Source organism: Sorex araneus, chromosome 3, assembly GCF_027595985.1.
Source record: "Sorex araneus isolate mSorAra2 chromosome 3, mSorAra2.pri, whole genome shotgun sequence".
NCBI classification, from domain to species: domain Eukaryota; kingdom Metazoa; phylum Chordata; class Mammalia; order Eulipotyphla; family Soricidae; genus Sorex; species Sorex araneus.
Window position 1 is genome coordinate 116,349,727 of NC_073304.1, and position 16,939 is coordinate 116,366,665.

General features: G+C 50.8%; 1 protein-coding gene across 1 annotated transcript in view; it reads left to right on the plus strand.

Moving 5' to 3' along the window:
• DUSP29 (dual specificity phosphatase 29) overlaps window positions 1-16,188 on the plus strand; it is a 39,554-nt gene extending 23,366 nt beyond the window's left edge. The window contains exons 5-6 of the mRNA XM_055132129.1: window positions 8,156-8,376; window positions 15,971-16,188. Of these exons, the coding sequence (XP_054988104.1) occupies window positions 8,156-8,376; window positions 15,971-16,188 (439 nt within the window). The remainder of the gene's footprint in view (window positions 1-8,155; window positions 8,377-15,970) is intronic.
• Window positions 16,189-16,939: the final 751 nt, after the last annotated feature.

Genomic DNA, 16,939 nt, shown 5'->3' on the forward strand with positions numbered 1-16,939 from the left:
CGGAGCCTGAGGGAGGGTGCCGGGAGCCAGCTGGTAGGCAGAGTATTTACTGGTGCCTTCCCAGGAGATAGGGAGCTGCAAGGAGGAAACTGAGATCAGAGAAACCAATACATGGTAGAATTTATACTCAAACCCAAATCAAGATCAATGAGTCAGATAAGGAAAGTGTTTTACATTTTCAGAGCCCAGGAGGTAGCTCAAAGCACATGAAAGGCCCTGAGTTCAATCCCCTACAATGCATGGCCCTGAACCCTGCACCAGATGTGGCCCTAGAAGGTGCTTGGTAGGGAGGCCCACATACATAAAGCCGTTGAGAGTTGAGAAGAAGAGAGGTAAGGAGAGACAGTAGGAGACGTGGGCAGTGGGACTGGAGGGTGCACCTGCCAGTTAGCTCCTGTGTGATCCTGAGGAATAAGCTCTGAATGCTCATCCCTGACACACTTGCACTGCTGAGGGGAGGCTTGGCTCTGAGGAAGACTCGCCCGAAGAGGTAATATTAACCCTTCAAAGATGGTAGGCTTTCCACAGAATTCCAGGCAGAGTGAGAGGGACAAGAAAAGCCACAATGGATGACATGCCTGGACTATAAGGAATAAACGTGGCCCCAAGTGTCCTCTCAGGAGGCTGGGATTAAGTCACTTGTCTACTGCTGTGTAGACAGTGACTTAATCCTTGACCTCTTGAGAGGTCGTCAACTCAGACTTTGCCTTACTGCGGTCACTTCACATCTCGGCAGCTGGCCACTGGATTTTATTTCTCACTCATGTGATAATGTCCACGGTGGCTAGTCCTAACTGGGTTGTGGCTAGTCTCCTGTCAGAGAAATAAAAAAGTGAGAGACACTGGCAAAGCCCAAGTGAACTCTGAAGTGCTGCAGACCGAGCCTGTGCTCAGTTCTCCAGTCAAAGCGAGTCTGTGCCAAGGCCTCCTCTCAATGGGGGAGGAAGAGAAGCCCTGGCATGTGGGCAGCAACTATCAGGAAGGAGGGTGCACACACACACACATCACAGCCACGAGTCACTCCAGGGGTGCATGCTTGGGTAGACCCTGCGACCCAGGTCTCTCTCTAAAAGATTATGAAGGAGCTGGGACAGAGCTCCAGGACCGGGGTACAAGCCTTACAGGCCTGCGGCTCCTTGAGCTCCACTAGCAGCCCCTCAGCATCCTCAAGGGGACCATGGTGCCCCCCATACTACAGAACTACCTCGTCTGGCACCTACCACTGAACTCTCAGACCCAGTTAGCTAAGTATCACTGGGAATGGCACCTGGAACCACTGAGCACATTTTGGGAGGGAAAAACAAATTTATTGAGATGAAAAGAAATACAGAATATCAGTGTTTTGTAAATTTCAAAGTGATCGATAAGCACAAATGTTATCCTGATTAGTGTTAGAGAGAGAGAGAGACAGAGAGAGAGACAGAGAGAGAGAAATCAGAGAAGGCATATGAACTCTTGTGGAAGGCTGAATGTCAGCCACAGGACTTTATTCCAAAAGTCACAGAGAACCAGCAGGGAGACGTGTCCTTTCACTAGACAGCCTGACGAGGTGGGTAGATGCCACAGGCATGCTTGATTCCTCCAGCCCAAAACATGTCACTGCCCTTTCAATCAGCTCCAGCGCTGCCTGACCAAGCCCCCAAACACACACACACACACACACACACACACACACACACACACACATTCACAGAGTCCAGGCAGGCTCCACGGTCAGTGTGTATGGCCAGCATGCACCGGGGGTTGAGAGCTAAAGTCAGGAGATTCGGAATTCGTCCTCATTCTGTTCAGGATTTTTCCTAGACATATCCCAATGTTGAGGAGACATCTTTGGTGCCCCAGCCTTCAGCCCAGAGCAGAGTGGACCTGTAGGACCTGTCAGGGCCTGGACTGACCCCAAGGAGTGTGTTGGTCTTTTCTTCTCTCCAGGGCTGAGCATCTGCTCTGGAGCCACCATGCCTGTCAGACACTGGTTCCCTATGACCTGGGACTCGTCTCTCAAAATTTCTGCACTTCATTTCTTTCCCTAGAAGAGGATCCCACGAGTTAATTCTGATGGCATTTATTACAGTGCACTGCACACTTAAATTTGATGCACAGTGTGAAGGGAAGGTGTCAGAAAAGTCATTATGCTTTGCTGAGTGCTAGGAGCATGCTTGGGACAAAAAACACCCAGGAGTAAACTTTTATTATCACCCCAAGGCCAGTGGGCAGGCAGACACCCCGGAGTCTCTAGCACACCTCTCTAGCACATGCACCAACTCTTTCCACAGACACTGTCCTGGTAACATTGAAAACACATGGGCCTGCCAGTTTGCAGTTTTCTCAAGCATTTTCTCCAGCACAGCTTTTTGCCAAAAGATACCTCACGTCCCCCTTGCTCACCAACCTGGGTAGGAAGAAGTGACCTTCCTAGGAAGTTTGGCAGGAGTGGGATGTGGTGAGGCAGACCAACCGGACACCTGGGCCCACTTCCCTTGGGACATCTTCCTCTCTCAGGACACCACAGAATCGCTCTCCCCTGTTCATTCCCCTACTTGGCTGGGGTCAGAAATCTACCACAGGTGCAAAGTGTGGGGTCAGCAAGGCCTAGAACAAAGATCTCAGGGACAGAGTCCAGCCCCCAGTGTGGGTGGCCACTATATGTGGCATTTGACAAAACGTTTTACAGTTCTGGAACTCAGGTTTCTTATTTGTAAAATAAAGGGATGCTTTCAAAGGTCTCTTCCAGCTCTACAATGAAATTCTTTAAGAAATGTTCTATTAAATAAATTAGGCCTTATTAGGTTCAAGCACATACTTGTTTTATTACTTTTAAGTCATTCAAATTAGATTCAAATTAGGTTAACCAAGTGTTACCCTCCAGAGAGCTGGGGACTGGCGTCAATGATGAGATAAGAATAATTCATCACCTCTTATCAATCAGCAGTCCCTAAATGGGTGCTTCAAAAATGCTAGAGTATGCTCCAAAGAACTAAGTTTCTCTCATTTAAATATTCTCGTTTTAATCTCGTTCTCATCTTCCATTTGCTTAGCAAAATCGTTTTTCTCTTTCTCTTTTTCCTGGAGTTAGCAGGAGGAGAAATATCCTGGAGAATGTCAAAGTGATTGCAAATTCTCGGCAGGGCAGCCTCTGTGAGCAAGATTTGGCTGGAGCTGATTATGGAGAAATCTCTCTTCCCTTTCGTGCTGTGTGTAGCCCAGTGCCAGCTGACCAGGTCCTGTTATGCTGCTCTGTGCCTGAATGGTGAGGCCTCAGGCTACCAGGGATTGACTCTGGAAGAACAGGCCTGAATCAGGGTATCCTTGAGGATTAAGAGAAGAGACAAAACTAAGAGAGGAGGGGCTGGAGCGATAGCACAGCAGGTAGGGTGTTTGCTTTGCACGTGGCTGGCCTGGGTTTGATTCCCAGCATCCCATATGGTCCCCTGAGCACTGCCAGGGGTAATTCCTGAGTGCAGAGCCAGGAGTGACCCCTATGCATCACTGGGTGTGACCAAAAAAGCAAAACAAAACAAAACAAAACCTAAGAGAGGAAAAAGCATGGGGTCTAGAGGCTAACAGCTTTTTTTTTTTTTTTTTTTTTTTTTTTTTTTTGCTTTTTGGGTCACACCTGGCAATGCAAAGGGTTACTCCTGGCTTTGCACTCAGGAATTACCCCTGGTCATGCTCAGGGGACCATATGGGATGCTGGGATTCGAACCCGGGTCGGCCGCGTGCAAGGCAAACGCCCTACCCGCTGTGCTATCTCTCCCCAGCTGTCCTTCACATATAATATTTATTAATTAGAGCCAATAATCATCTTAGAGAAGAACAACACTCTTTGGTCAGATGTCTAACTATTTTAATCTATCCATGTTAGACTTTTACATATCACAGGGCCTTATTTTATTGGGAAAAACATCTTTATAGTGGGCTTTCTTTAGGGGAGAATCATACTTCTGTAATTATTACAACCCCCTGTGAATTACTTCATACCCTTTTGGATTATTTCACTCCTCCTTGCAATATTTCACATCCTTGTAACTTATTACCCACCCTCATGACTTATTACACATCCTTGTATAATATTACACATCTGTGTATTTCACAGTCTTGTGAATTATACACACCTGTGCATTATTTCACATACCCTGCACACTATTTCACACCCAGTGCATTATTACACAAACACAAGCATTCTTATATACACATACACACACATTCAAATACAAGTGCATGATTTCACATTTCCATGCATTATTACACACTCCTGTGCATTTTTTACCTATGAATTATTTCATACCCCCTGCCTATTACCTACCCCTGTGTATTATTACACATCCCTTGAATTATTAGACACTAAGTATTACTACACACTGCTGTGCATTATCACCCACCCCCATGTATTATCACCCACCCCCATGTATTATCATCCACCCCCATGTATTATTATTATTATTTTTTTTAAGTTATTTATTTATTTATTTATTTATTGCTTTTTGGGTCACACCTGGCGATGCACAGGGGTTACTCCTGGCTCTGCACTCAGGAATTACCCCTGGCCGTGCTCAGGGGACCATATGGGATGCTGGGATTTGAACCCGGGTCGGCCGCGTGCAAGGCAAACGCCCTACCCGCTGTGCTATCTCTCCAGCCCCACCCCCATGTATTATTATACACTGCCATGCACCTGTGTATAATTACAAACCCGCACAAATTATTATACACCCCATATAATTACACATACCCCTATGCATTACTGCACACCCTGTGCATTCTTACATATCCCATGCATTTTTCCCCACCCCATTAATATCCTCCTCCATGCATTATTTCCCACATCATGCATTACTATCCACCCCTAACATTATTGCTCACCCTCATGCATTATCATTCCTCATGTATTATCTCCCATCCTCATCATTATCATCCCCCATGCATTATCATATACCCCCATGAATTATTATCTACTTCCATATATTATTATTCACCCCATGTATTACCATACAACCCTATGCATTATTCACCCCATGCAATATTATCCACCCCATGAATTATTATACACTGCCATGCATTTTTACATAGCCTCATGCATTATTACCTACCCCATGCATTGTCATAAACTCCCATGCATTACCAAAGTTCTAGTTAATCTCTGTCCGGTACTTTGTCCATCCTAGTTCCTAGTTAGTTCAGTTTGTCCGTGGTCAGTCCTAGTTAGTCCTAGTTAGTATCCTTGGTCATTCCCTGCTTAGTCCTAGTTAGTCCCTGATTAGTCCTTGGTCAGTCCCTGGTTACTTCTTGGTCAGTTGTAGTTGGTCCTAATTAGTTCTTTGTTAGTCCTTGGTCAGTTCTAGTTGTCCTATGGTCCCTGGTTAGTCCAAGCAGTCAGCTGCTGAATTCAGAGAGCACAGTTTTATGGTGGGTAAAACTTCCTGTCAAGGACAGTTCATTTTAATTTTTCCACTGAGCTCAACCTCAAAGTGAGATTGATTGCCACTCAGCAAGATGGGCTGCATTAGTGGAGATGCTAATTAAGCACAGACCTATGTCCCCAAAGCGTAATGTTCATTGTATACATACTTTGAGACAAGAAGAAAAAAATGAAAAACAGACCTTTTGGAGGAAAAATTGAAAGCAGAAGGTGTTCCATAATCAGGATGGCAGCACTGAGGGCTGGCGCTGCCCACCACTCCCTCTCAGTCCCACAGGGCTGCTTACAAATGTTTCTGCTCACTCACTGCTTGTGTTCAGGTAACTCTCCCAAGCACTGCACTCCACTATGGCTCCTCACAGGGCAGACAGAAAGTCCCAGGAAACCAGCCACAAACCTTTGGCCCAGGAGCATGGCAAGATTCTGGTTCAGGTTTCCTGTCACTGATGCTGTATGGTGAGTTCTGTCCACACCCATTAGCAGGGCCTTGAGGTGAGCCCTCAGCTACAGCGCAGTGCCACTTTTGATAACTTACTATTATGGTTCAGACCCCTGTCACCTCTTTCCTAGGCTTTGGAACTATTAATACTGTTGAGGAAGATGGCTTAAAGGCCACATGGGAAAACCTTTCCTCAAACATCGTCAAAAGCTCTACTTGACTCCCCAAGACAAATGAGGGCATCTAATCACCTCTCAGATAAAGCCTGCTGTACTGCTGGAGAGCCCTTCTCTACCCTCCCCTTGCAGCCAATACTCTGGCCAAACCAGTTCTGCCTTCCTGTCCCTCACCCCATCTCTTCAGAGTTCTGCTGTGACATCACTCCAGCCCAAGTCATCTTCTTGGCTACACACCACAGCAGCCAACAGACTTCTTTCCTTCCCTTGTGCCTCTCTCACATCAGCCCACTGATGTTTAAAAACATAACCAATCTTCACCCTTCCTGAAAAATCTTCTGTGAGTTGTGACATTCCACCATTCTTGAGTAAATCCAAACTCTTGTGACTATGGCAACATTAGTTCCCTTCTGTTCTTAGTATCTGTAGGTCTCTCAGCCTGACTCTCTTCTGTTCATAGTTATTTGTAGTTCTCTCATCCTGGATGAAACACTTCTTTCCAATCTTCTGCCTAATTCCATCTCATCCCTGAGTCTTAGCTTAAATACCATCTCCCAGAAGAGGCTTTCCTGAGTCCCCTACCTGAAGCCACTGTTATTTTGCTGAGCTCTTGCCTCACCTCAAATTATCTTGTTTATCCAATTGCTGCTTATTTGCTCTTCCCATTAGCATCTAATCTTCCTGAGGGATCTTGACTAACTTGTTCACTGCTAAATCACCAGCATCTAGGATAGTGCTTGGTTCAGAATACACTCTAAATCACTATTTGGGGATAAACAGTTGATTACAGGCCATGAAAAACATTTCCTGAAAGGCTTTTATTAGTTCCTTTTTTTTTTTTTTTATCTCGCAGGTCCTAGCTTCTTCTTCAGCTGTGGGTCATTTTATTTATTTAGCTTGATGTATCCTTGACTCCCTTTTGTAAGGCAGGCTTAAAGCCTGATCCCCAAGATCCAGGCAGAGAATGCCTGCTCCCTCTGAGGGCCTACCTCTGCCCGTGGTTCAATGCCACCCACCTACCCCAACAGGCCTTGACTCTAGTCCCTGGATATTCTTGGCTAAAAACATAAGGCTGTGAACCAGCAAGTAACTTCATTGTTGGCTCCAGGGAACTTGGAGAAATTCATTCAAGTAATAGCAAATAACTCTCCTGCAACTAACACTTCGCCAAAATAGACAAACTTTCACCAGCGTTGTGAAAGCCAGTACAAGAACTTTGCTCAACCCCACCCCAAGCCCCCACAATGAAAGAGTGGTCTTAAACCCTTTAGAAACAGGGTTCACTTTGACCTTCAAACCTCATAGACACCCGGAGGGTATAGAGGAAAGCCCGTTTCCGAGGCTCTGAGAAGGTGACCAGAAAAATAAGTTGTTCTGATGGCTTCTCATGGCATCTGGCCCCTGAAAACAAAACCCTTCTAGATTTGGTGCATGCAAAATATAAGGGATGTAGGTGGGTGCACTCACCTCCCACTCCTGCCTTAGTCTGAGCCCTCATACCTGGAATAGACTGAACATCTGACCTCTGTGGGCAGCTACCGCAGCGCCAGCGCCTGCTGCACTCTAAGAGATGTATCCCACACCCCACGCCCCGCCCCTCCCACCCACACCCATCATGTCCCGCCCACCATGCCCTGGCACCATGCCAACCAGCCCCGCCCCCTGCCGACACCCCACGCCCTGCCCACCACACCCTGATGCCCCGCCTCCTCCCGCCCATACTCCGTCATACCCCGCCCCAAATCCCACTGTGCCCCGCCCCAGGTCCCACTGTGCCCCGCCCCAGGTCCCACTGTGCCCGCCCCAGGTCCCACTGTGCTCCCCGCCAAGATCCCACTGTGCCCCACCCCAGATCCCACTGTGCCCCGCCCCAGGTCCTGCTGTGCCCCGCCCAGATCCCACTGTGCCCGCCCCAGGTCCCATTGTGCCCCGCCCAGATCCCGCTATGCCCCGCCCCAGATCCTACTGTGCCCCGCCCCAGATCTCGCTATGCCCCGCCCCAGATCCCACTGTGCCCCGCCCAGATCTTGCTATGCCCCGCCCAGATTCCACTGTGCCCCGCCTCAAGTCCCACTGTGCCCCGCCCCCCCGGCCCGGCCCCGCCCACGGCCTCTCCCTCGGCAGGGCGACGGCGCTGGACCGCTACGGGCTCCAGAAGGCGGGCTTCACTCACGTGCTCAACGCAGCGCATGGTCGCTGGAACGTGGACACCGGCCCCGACTACTACCGAGACCTGCCCATCGAGTACCACGGCGTGGAGGCCGACGACCTGCCTACCTTCGACCTCAGCGTCTTCTTCTACTCCGCGGCCGCGTTCATCGATGCGGCGCTGCGCTCCGACTGCAGTAAGAGCCGGGGCGGGGCCGCGACCTCCCTCCCTCCGCGGCCCGCCGGGCCCGGGGCCCCCGACGTTCGCAGGGCAGCAGCCCGGCGGGTGTTCGTGCAGTTGACCCAGACCTGGGTGTTCGTGCAGTTGACCCAGACGTGCTTTGCCCGGTTGCTGGTGGGCTTCGCAGGAGATGGCCGGGCACCGAAACTCGCTTTGCGAAAGAACGGGAAGGCTAGACCCTGCCGGGCCTCAGCCCGCAGGAGCAGCGCGTCCGGCCAGAAAGCCCCACGGGAGTGGGTTTGAGTGGGGAGCTAGGGAGGGATTTCAGAGCCTCCTGCCTGCAACCCCGCTTACCCGGGCCCGCTCTCCTTCCTAGTGGAAATGTGTAGAAAGTTGGTAAGTGCGCCCTTCCAACGCGAACAGAATGTGAGTCTGTTTTGTACCACCTAGTGCCCCAGTTTCGTAACGTTTCTCACCGCAGTGCTAGAGCCTGTGCTGAAAATGCAGTTTCAACTGTCTTAGCCGGGAGAGGCTCCAAGGCTATTTTGGAGCACAGTGTAGGAATGCAACAGGGTAAGACAATCCGCAGGTCTTGCAGTAGGCCTGTAGGCGCCTGTCAGCTGCGTTCCCTAGAGGCCGGAGGGACATCATCTCCCTAATTAGTGCTCTGACTTCAGCCCCATGTGGTGTTCCTGTTTATGGGGCTCTCTCATAATTCAGGGTTTCCAGTTACTGGAGGCCTTTCTTGGTGCAAGAAGTTGGGACTATGAGATCCACAGGCACTCAGCCCTCCTGTCGCTGGATCTTGCCCACTAAACTGTCCAGCTTCAGATGGCCCCACCCCTGGCCAGACACAGCAACAGTGTTTCTGAAAAGCAGTGTCCAGTGAAAAAACTCTGTAGTACTGAAGTTTGCACTGGGGCAGGGGGGACGCCTCCTTTCAAAGTCTCTCTTTATGGGTCTGTTTACGGCCAGTCTTTTATGTTCTGTACATTCTGGGTTTCCAAGCAGGATCAAAAAGCAACTGGACTCTGACTCATCACCATGAGGTCAAATTCACCCGAGGGCATTTCAAGTTAACGGAAAACATATTTGACATGAAAAAAACCCCAAAACTACAACTCAGTCCTTCAGTTTCTGTTTAAGGCATGCACTTTGCAGTGACTATTTCTTCACCCTAAGAGCTGAGGGGCTGGTGGGCTTTGGAAAAGACAGGCCTGGGTTCAGGTTCACACACACAATTTACTAATGGTGTGGTTGCTCAGAGCCTGGGTTCTTCCATCTGGTGATGGGAATATTTACCTTGAAAGGTTCTGATGAACCTCTCCATCACGCACACAAAGCACGCATGCAGCAGGCTCTCAGATGTGCTGGATAAAGGGGTTGAGCACCCTGAAGCCCATCCCCTCGTCAAGTGTCCAGCCCCAAAGGAAAAACAGACGTTCCAACTTTGAACTCTACAGTGTCCTCTGTTTTCCCTTCCTGGCACCCCATTTTAGGGTCTGCCCCCACTGCTGGCTTTGGAGAGAATGAGCTGTATGATTCAGCCTGGGTATATCACCGAACATTCAAGGAACATATGGCCCCTGACCAGGTGGTTGAAAATTCATAGCAGAGAAAAGAGCAAGAGGGCAAAACAGAGGCACCAGTCAGAGAAGAGGCAGCGGCTGGGTCGGAGTGCAGATCTAGAAGGTGGTGGATTGGGGACAGGCTACCTTCTCAGTGCTCTTTCTGAGTGCATATTGAAAGACTTCCGGGGATGCCAGGGCGAGACCTGGTGAGGGATGCCCTCAGAGGGGGCAGCTGGTGGGGGGCCTCCCCTCCCAGGGGGAACTGCCACTATTATTAGTCTTTTGAGAATCATGGCCCACGTGGTTGATCTGAACAACCTCTCAGGAAAAGCCACCGGTCTGGATGTAACTGTAAGATTACCATGTGAAAGTGGTGGCATTAAATAGAAAAATTCTTTAAAATGCCCCAAACAAAAGAAATCCAGGGGCTGTCCATTTGCAGCCTGTGCGCCAAGTCACAGGCTAACACAACCAACGCTGCTTTGCTCAGCCGAGGCATCCCTCCCGCAGCCTCTGCGCTGTGGAGACGGTGTGCGCTCAGCCTGTGTGCCGCCTGCCGTGGGGTGAGGGGTGCTGGTTGTGTCTGTTCGCGCACTGGAAAGGCAGGAGCACACAGCCTGGCTTCGGGCCAGGCCCTCGCGTATGTTCCCTATTATGCTTGATGTAAGAGGTGTTGATGGACTGTCTGAACAAAAGGCCAGGCGGCTCCTCTTTGCTCTCTGCTTTTCCCTGCTCTTCTTGGAGTAGTTTCATCCACCGCTGCCCGTGGAGCCAGCCTGGCACACTCTCTTTGAAAAGCAGTCCCCGTGGTGCGGGAGAGCCATTACTCAGGCCGGACACCAGCCCCGGGGGCTCAGCACACCCCCCTCTGGTGGATTGCCCAGCACCGGCAGCGATTCTTAAACAGTCATGGGGTCATGGAGTCCAGTGTCCTGGAGGCCCAGATATGCCAGGGTCACAGAGCCAGAGAGGCCAGTGGGGGTTTCCTCTGTCATTCAGGCTGCACCCAAGACTCCTCTGCCCTAGTTTTGAGCAGCTGGTGGCTTTGCTGATAAAGAGGTCATGAATGTCAGGGAAGGTGAGGCGGTTCAGCTGGTTATGAGCTCTGAAACAACTGAACTCCTCATTCTTCATCAGAAAAAGGAAGTGCTGACAAATACTGCCGTGGGACCCATTTGGGCCACCTTGACAGTTCCTGGTGTTTATCCTCAGAGGGGAATCAATGTGGTTTTCATTGAATGAAATTTTCCAAGAAACCGCAGGGCAAATATCATAAGCCTTCAAAGAGAAGATACTGTTATCACTGCTTCTCTCTCTCTCTCTCTGCTGTTTGAGCCACACTGACAGTGCTTAGGGGAAACCTCTGGCTCTGTGCTCTGTACTCAGAACCTGATGATGCTTGCGGACCATGTTCTGGAGATCACATTAGGGAGACCAGCGTCTTTGCTCTCTCTCCAGCCCGTGTTCATGCTTTTTCTTAAACGGCCTGCTGTGGAAGCTGCCTTCAAATCTGTTATGAGTGAGGTGCTAATAAACCAATAAGTGATGTCTGCTGGGGCGGAGGTTTGTTCTCTCGGGTTTCTAAGCTGATACCACCCTGGGTCTTCAGATTGTTTAAGAGTCTTCCTTCTCGGGGGGCTGGAGCGATAGCACAGCGGGTAGGGTGTTTGCCTTAACGCAGCGGACCCAGGTTCGATTCCCAGCATCCCATATGGTCCCCTGAGCACCTCCAGGAGTAATTCCTGAGTGCAGAGCCAGGAGTAACTCCTGTGAATCACCAGGTATGACCCAAAAAGCAAAAAAAAAAGAGTCTTCCTTCCCAGGGCAGCGGGTACTGACCTGCACCCCCAGTTCAAAATATACAACACACTTTACCCAGGGATTTCCTCAAGCACTGAACTGTGGGGGAGAAGCATGTCTTTACATGCTTCCGAGTAAAGCAGGACACAAGGTAGTGGGGGACAGGCAGAGGAGATCCCCCAAAATCAAGACAGGAGGTTATTTAAAGAACATACACCTGGTCAGGATGGGAATGGAGGGAAAAGATGAGGACCAGGATTGTCCAAAGTGTCCCATAAGTTACGATGCCTGTCTTCTGTCACCAGTGAAGACAAAAAATTGAGGAACAGATCCCCAAATTTGGGGAAATTCATCAAGGGAGTTACTGAATTGAGCTAAATGTTTTTCAAACATCATGCTTTAAAATCAGTGTGCAGGACCCAGCCTCCAGCCTTTCTGTTGTTTGGGTTGGGTTTTGCATATTCATATCCCAAATACAGTAACAGATACATACATACCTCTCAGAGAGCCCGGCAAGCTACTGAGTATCCTGCCCGCACGGCAGAGCCTGGCAAGCTACCCATGGCGTATTCGATATGCCCAAAACAGTAACAATGATGGGTCTCATTTCCCTGACCATGGAAGAGCCTCCAATCATTGGGAAAGACGAGTAAGGAGAGACTGCTAAAATCTCAGGGCTGAGTGTAATAGAGACGTTACTGGTGCCCACTCGAGTAAATCGACTATGGGATAACAGTGATATAGTGACACAGTGATATTTTGGCCACACCCAGAGTACTCAGGGTTTACTCCTGGCTCTGTGCTCAGGGATAACTCCTGGTTGGATGTAAGGGGCCATTTGTGATGGTGGGTCAGAACCTGGGTCAGCCACAAACAAGGTAAGCGCCTCCCTCCCTGCCTTTAAAAAAAGTGAGTAGAAAAGATCGGGCAGTCTCAGCCTACATTGCTGTAGAAAAAGTCTGTATCATCATGACAAAGCCACTGTGTGGAACTTGTTATACGCTAATGTTTTGCCCCCCCCCACCCCCATCTGACTCAGTGCTCAGGTCCCAGCGTCCTGCAGCTCCTTGCTGAGAGGCTCAGATGAGCCATTTCTCTGCATTGCAGCCGCCGCCTGTGTGAGGTGGAGTGGATTCTCTCCACCACATGCAGTAGTGAATTTCATGCTGTGTTTCCCAGGAGGGGACCAGGGCTGTGTGTCACATGAAAGATTTCCAGGGCTGGGGTGATGAGACAGCAGGCAGGTCGCTTGCCTTGCACGTGTCTGACCTGGGTCAGTCCCCGGCATCCCGTATAGTCCTGAGTGCAGAGCTGGAAGTAGCCCCTGAGTATAACTGGGCGTGATCCCTAAACAAACTTTGATTGTTTTTTTCCAAAAAAATCTTACCGTAGGATTTTTTTTTTTAATTGAAACACCATAAGATAGTTACAAAGCTTTCATGTTTGAGTTTCAGTCGTACGATGATTGAACACCTGTCTCTCCACCAGTGCAGGAAGAAAAATCTGATTTGTTCCAAAGCCACTGATCTAGAAAGTGCCAGTGTGGCAGTGCCCCTGCAGGCAGGACCTAAGCCTGACTGCGAGTCTTCTGGTTGCCTTGGAGGGGGCCTGTGGGGCTGGGCTGAACTGCAGCCTGTCTGTCTTCTCCAGATTCTCTTGCTCGCCCGAAGTGCTGGGCCTGGTGGGATGGTACCTAGCAGCAGGCTAAGAGGGAGCCATGCCCGGGGGCCTGGGGCCGGGCGATCTGCCAAGCTCCATGGGTGACAGCATTCACGTGAGAATAAAGTCGCTGGTGCTGTAAAATCAGCGCAGGGTCCAGAGAGGAAGTGCAGGGCTCCAGATGGGCTTGCCTTGCACATGGCCCACACCAGACCAATCCCCGGCACTGCGTGGTCCTCCTGTGCATCGGTGGGTGCAGTCCTGGAAGCCTGTGAGCACCCCGGGGTGAGCCGGGGACTCCCTGGCACCACAGGGCCCACGTAGTACCACATTGTGAACTGTTGGCTGAGTAGGCGGAGAATTCCAGAGCGGGGGCTGGGGTGGGGAGGTGCTGCCTGAGCACTGCTTGGGAGGCCCCCACTGAAAACTAGACAGGAAACCAAAATTCCTAGAGCCCGCCCCTCCCCCACCTGTCTCCTTGCCCTCTTTCTCTGTACCCCCTCCGAACAGACTTCAGGCTCCCAAAAGATTTAATGAATTACAGCTTTCATCTGTTTCAAGTATTTAGTCATGACAGAAAGAATTACCCTTTTTGCCAGGAGAGGAAGAAACGCTTTAGTTATCAGCAGAGCTGGCAAGGGGCCAGGCAGCCTCTGGAACAGTCTTTGAGGATTAGAATGCCAGAGGTAGACATTCCACTCTGGGAGCCGGAAAGTGGCGAGGGGTGGGGCGGGGAGGCACCTGGGGCCAGGCTCCCCGCAAGCCAGCATGGCGGGCAAGCAGCAGAGAGCTGCTTTTCGCCCTGCTCCCTGCCCTGCCCGCTGTCCTGGGCACGGTCTCCTTGGACAGGGATGGGTGGGGGCGCTAGGGAGCCTTCCCAGGTGTTCTTTCGCCCCTCGTGGAGGCAGCTTCGGTTGACATCCCTGTAAGCTTCGGGGGTGCTTTTTCACACCTTTCCAAAATCACTGTTACAGCACACCCATCAAGGAAGTGCAGGAATTTCAGGAATTGTCCCCTGCCATCCCGAATCCCCCACATCCTGCTCATGCACCTGCCTGTGCGCATAAAACCAGTGACGGCCCCGAGTGTCTTCTTGTTCGCTCTTGCAGGCTTTCCGGGCCTCAGGGACGGGGACCCGCCACCTGAGCTGTCCCATCGGGCTGCACCTCACTGGGAGAGGCTTGGGGGGAAAGGCTAGAGATAATCTCACTGTCCACAGCCTGGTGGCCAGCATGCAGTAGGGCCTCGGTGTCACGTTACTTTGAATGATTCCTAGTGATGGCACCAGCTCTGCGGTGGCCTCTTGTTTCTGTGCCTGTTGCCCCACTGTAAATCAGGGACGGTGCAGAGGAAGGAAGCCTTGACTGTCGTATCAGGATGCACTGAGATGCGGCTTGTGGACGCACCTTCAAATGCCAGCAGAAGGGTCCAGTTGGAGGTCTGTGACTGGCCTCTGTGCCTCCAGTCAGTTTCTTACATTGTTTTGGTTGATGCATATGAAGAAGATCCAGCCAAGTCAGATACGAAGCCGGAGAAAGAAAATTAATAGCTTCCTCAGATAAATGGAGGGATTCTTCTTTGCTGTGACATCAAAACTTGACAAGTAACAACTTCTTTTTTTTTTTGCTTTTTGGGTCACACCCAGCGATGCTCAGGGGTTACTCCTGGCTTTGCACTCAGGAATTACTCCTGGCAGTGCTTGGGGGACCATATGGGATGCTGGGGATCGAACCCTGGTCGGCCGCGTGCAAGGCAAACGCCCTACCCACTGTGCTATTGCTCCGGCCCCGACAAGTAACAACTTCTTAAAGGCTAGTTGTGATGTGGAATTTGAAGACACAGATCCATTAATCTGTCTGTTAAATGAAAATCCCTTGGTCTGTGTTGCACTTGGAACAGATCATTTATCCATGCAGGATTTTGTAATATCCCACATCAGTCATTTGGAAAATACTGGTTTATAAAGTTTTCAAATATTGGCACTTAAAAAAATTGTTGATACCACCATGGATCTTAGGAGAAAGATCTAGAAGTGTTGGGAAGCTGTCCTCCTGACAGTAATAGATACAATTTCCCAACATTGGAATTTTTGCTTAAAAGCTTACATGTTATCACTGGCAATGAATCCCACTTATTTTCTTTGACATGACAGGCTCACGTTGCTCACTCTGAGAAAAATCTTAGGTCCTGAGACAGATTCACCAATTTGATTTTCCAGGATGTACTTCCCCCCACCCCCCACCTCTGCCCTTTCTTTTGTTCTTTTAACTAAATACGGTATTTCATGGGCCAGTGACTTGAACAAGTGAGTAAAAAAAAAGTGAGTAAAAGTGAGCTCGAAACTCAGCCCTCCCCGCCTAACCCTGATGCTCTGGGAAGCACCTGAGTGCCCTGGGTGTACTCCTAGGGCCAACCCACAGAATGTTAGGGGTAACCAGCAGCAAATGGTGGATACATTTTTTCCCCCTCATCCAGGACCGTCTTTAGGGCCGTTGCCTCTTGTCTTTGGTGCCGCGGGGTCGGGTGGGGAGTGTGCTGTCTGTGGGAGGCTCACTGCCTCTTCTCCCCTCTGCACTTTAGATAAGATCCTGGTTCACTGCGTCATGGGCCGCAGCCGCTCGGCGACACTGGTCCTGGCCTACCTGATGATCCACAGGAACATGACGCTGGTGGACGCCATCCAGCAGGTGGCCAAGAATCGCTGTGTCCTCCCCAACCGGGGCTTCCTGAAGCAGCTGCGGGAGCTGGACCTGCAGCTGGTGCGGCAGAGGCGGCAGGCGCGGGGCGGCAGCGAGTAGGAGCCCGGCGGCAGCCAGGGCCGCCAGGACACGGGACCCAGCCAAAGGCCCAGGCTGCGCTGGCCCCTGAGCCTGATGCCGAGACGGGAGATGGAATCAAAGCATCTCCGGTCCATCTTGAACTAGTGGGTGCATGCTGGTGGACAGGATTCAGAGCCCAGTGCTTGGCCCCCAGAAGGATCACTGACAGACGAGCACACACTTGCACACCGGTGCCTGCCTTGATGCCCTTTTGGTAAGATGGAACGGCAGAACATTTTAACAGATGTGTCGGCATCTGCTGCACTTAGCATCCGGCCTGGCCGGAGTCATGGTCTTACGCACATATATACATGTATATAAACCAACCAGAATCTGTGAATGGACTTTGTCACCGCAGGGTAGTTGCCTGGGGAGGCTTCGGGCAGGAGAGACTGCAGCTTTGTGGTGGATCCCCAGTTCCTTCTGGGGTCCTCCTGCAGGGCACCAAGAGGGGCTCCTGAGGGCCTCACCGGCCCAGACTGTGGTGGTAGTGGGCGGGGTGGGAGGGAAGGAGGTGCCCTTTGAGCCCAGGGCATGCCTTTCATTCTGCTTCCCGAAGAGCAATGGGGCTTGTTTGCAAGCTCCCTGTGAGCTCAGGCTGGAGCAGGCCCCTCAGGGTGACGCCAGACCTGGGATGGTGTCACTTTCATCCCTGAGGATGACATAGCAGCAGCAGGCCCGCAGGGAGGTAGCGTGGGGGATGGTCCCACCTCCTTTCTCTAGGACCACA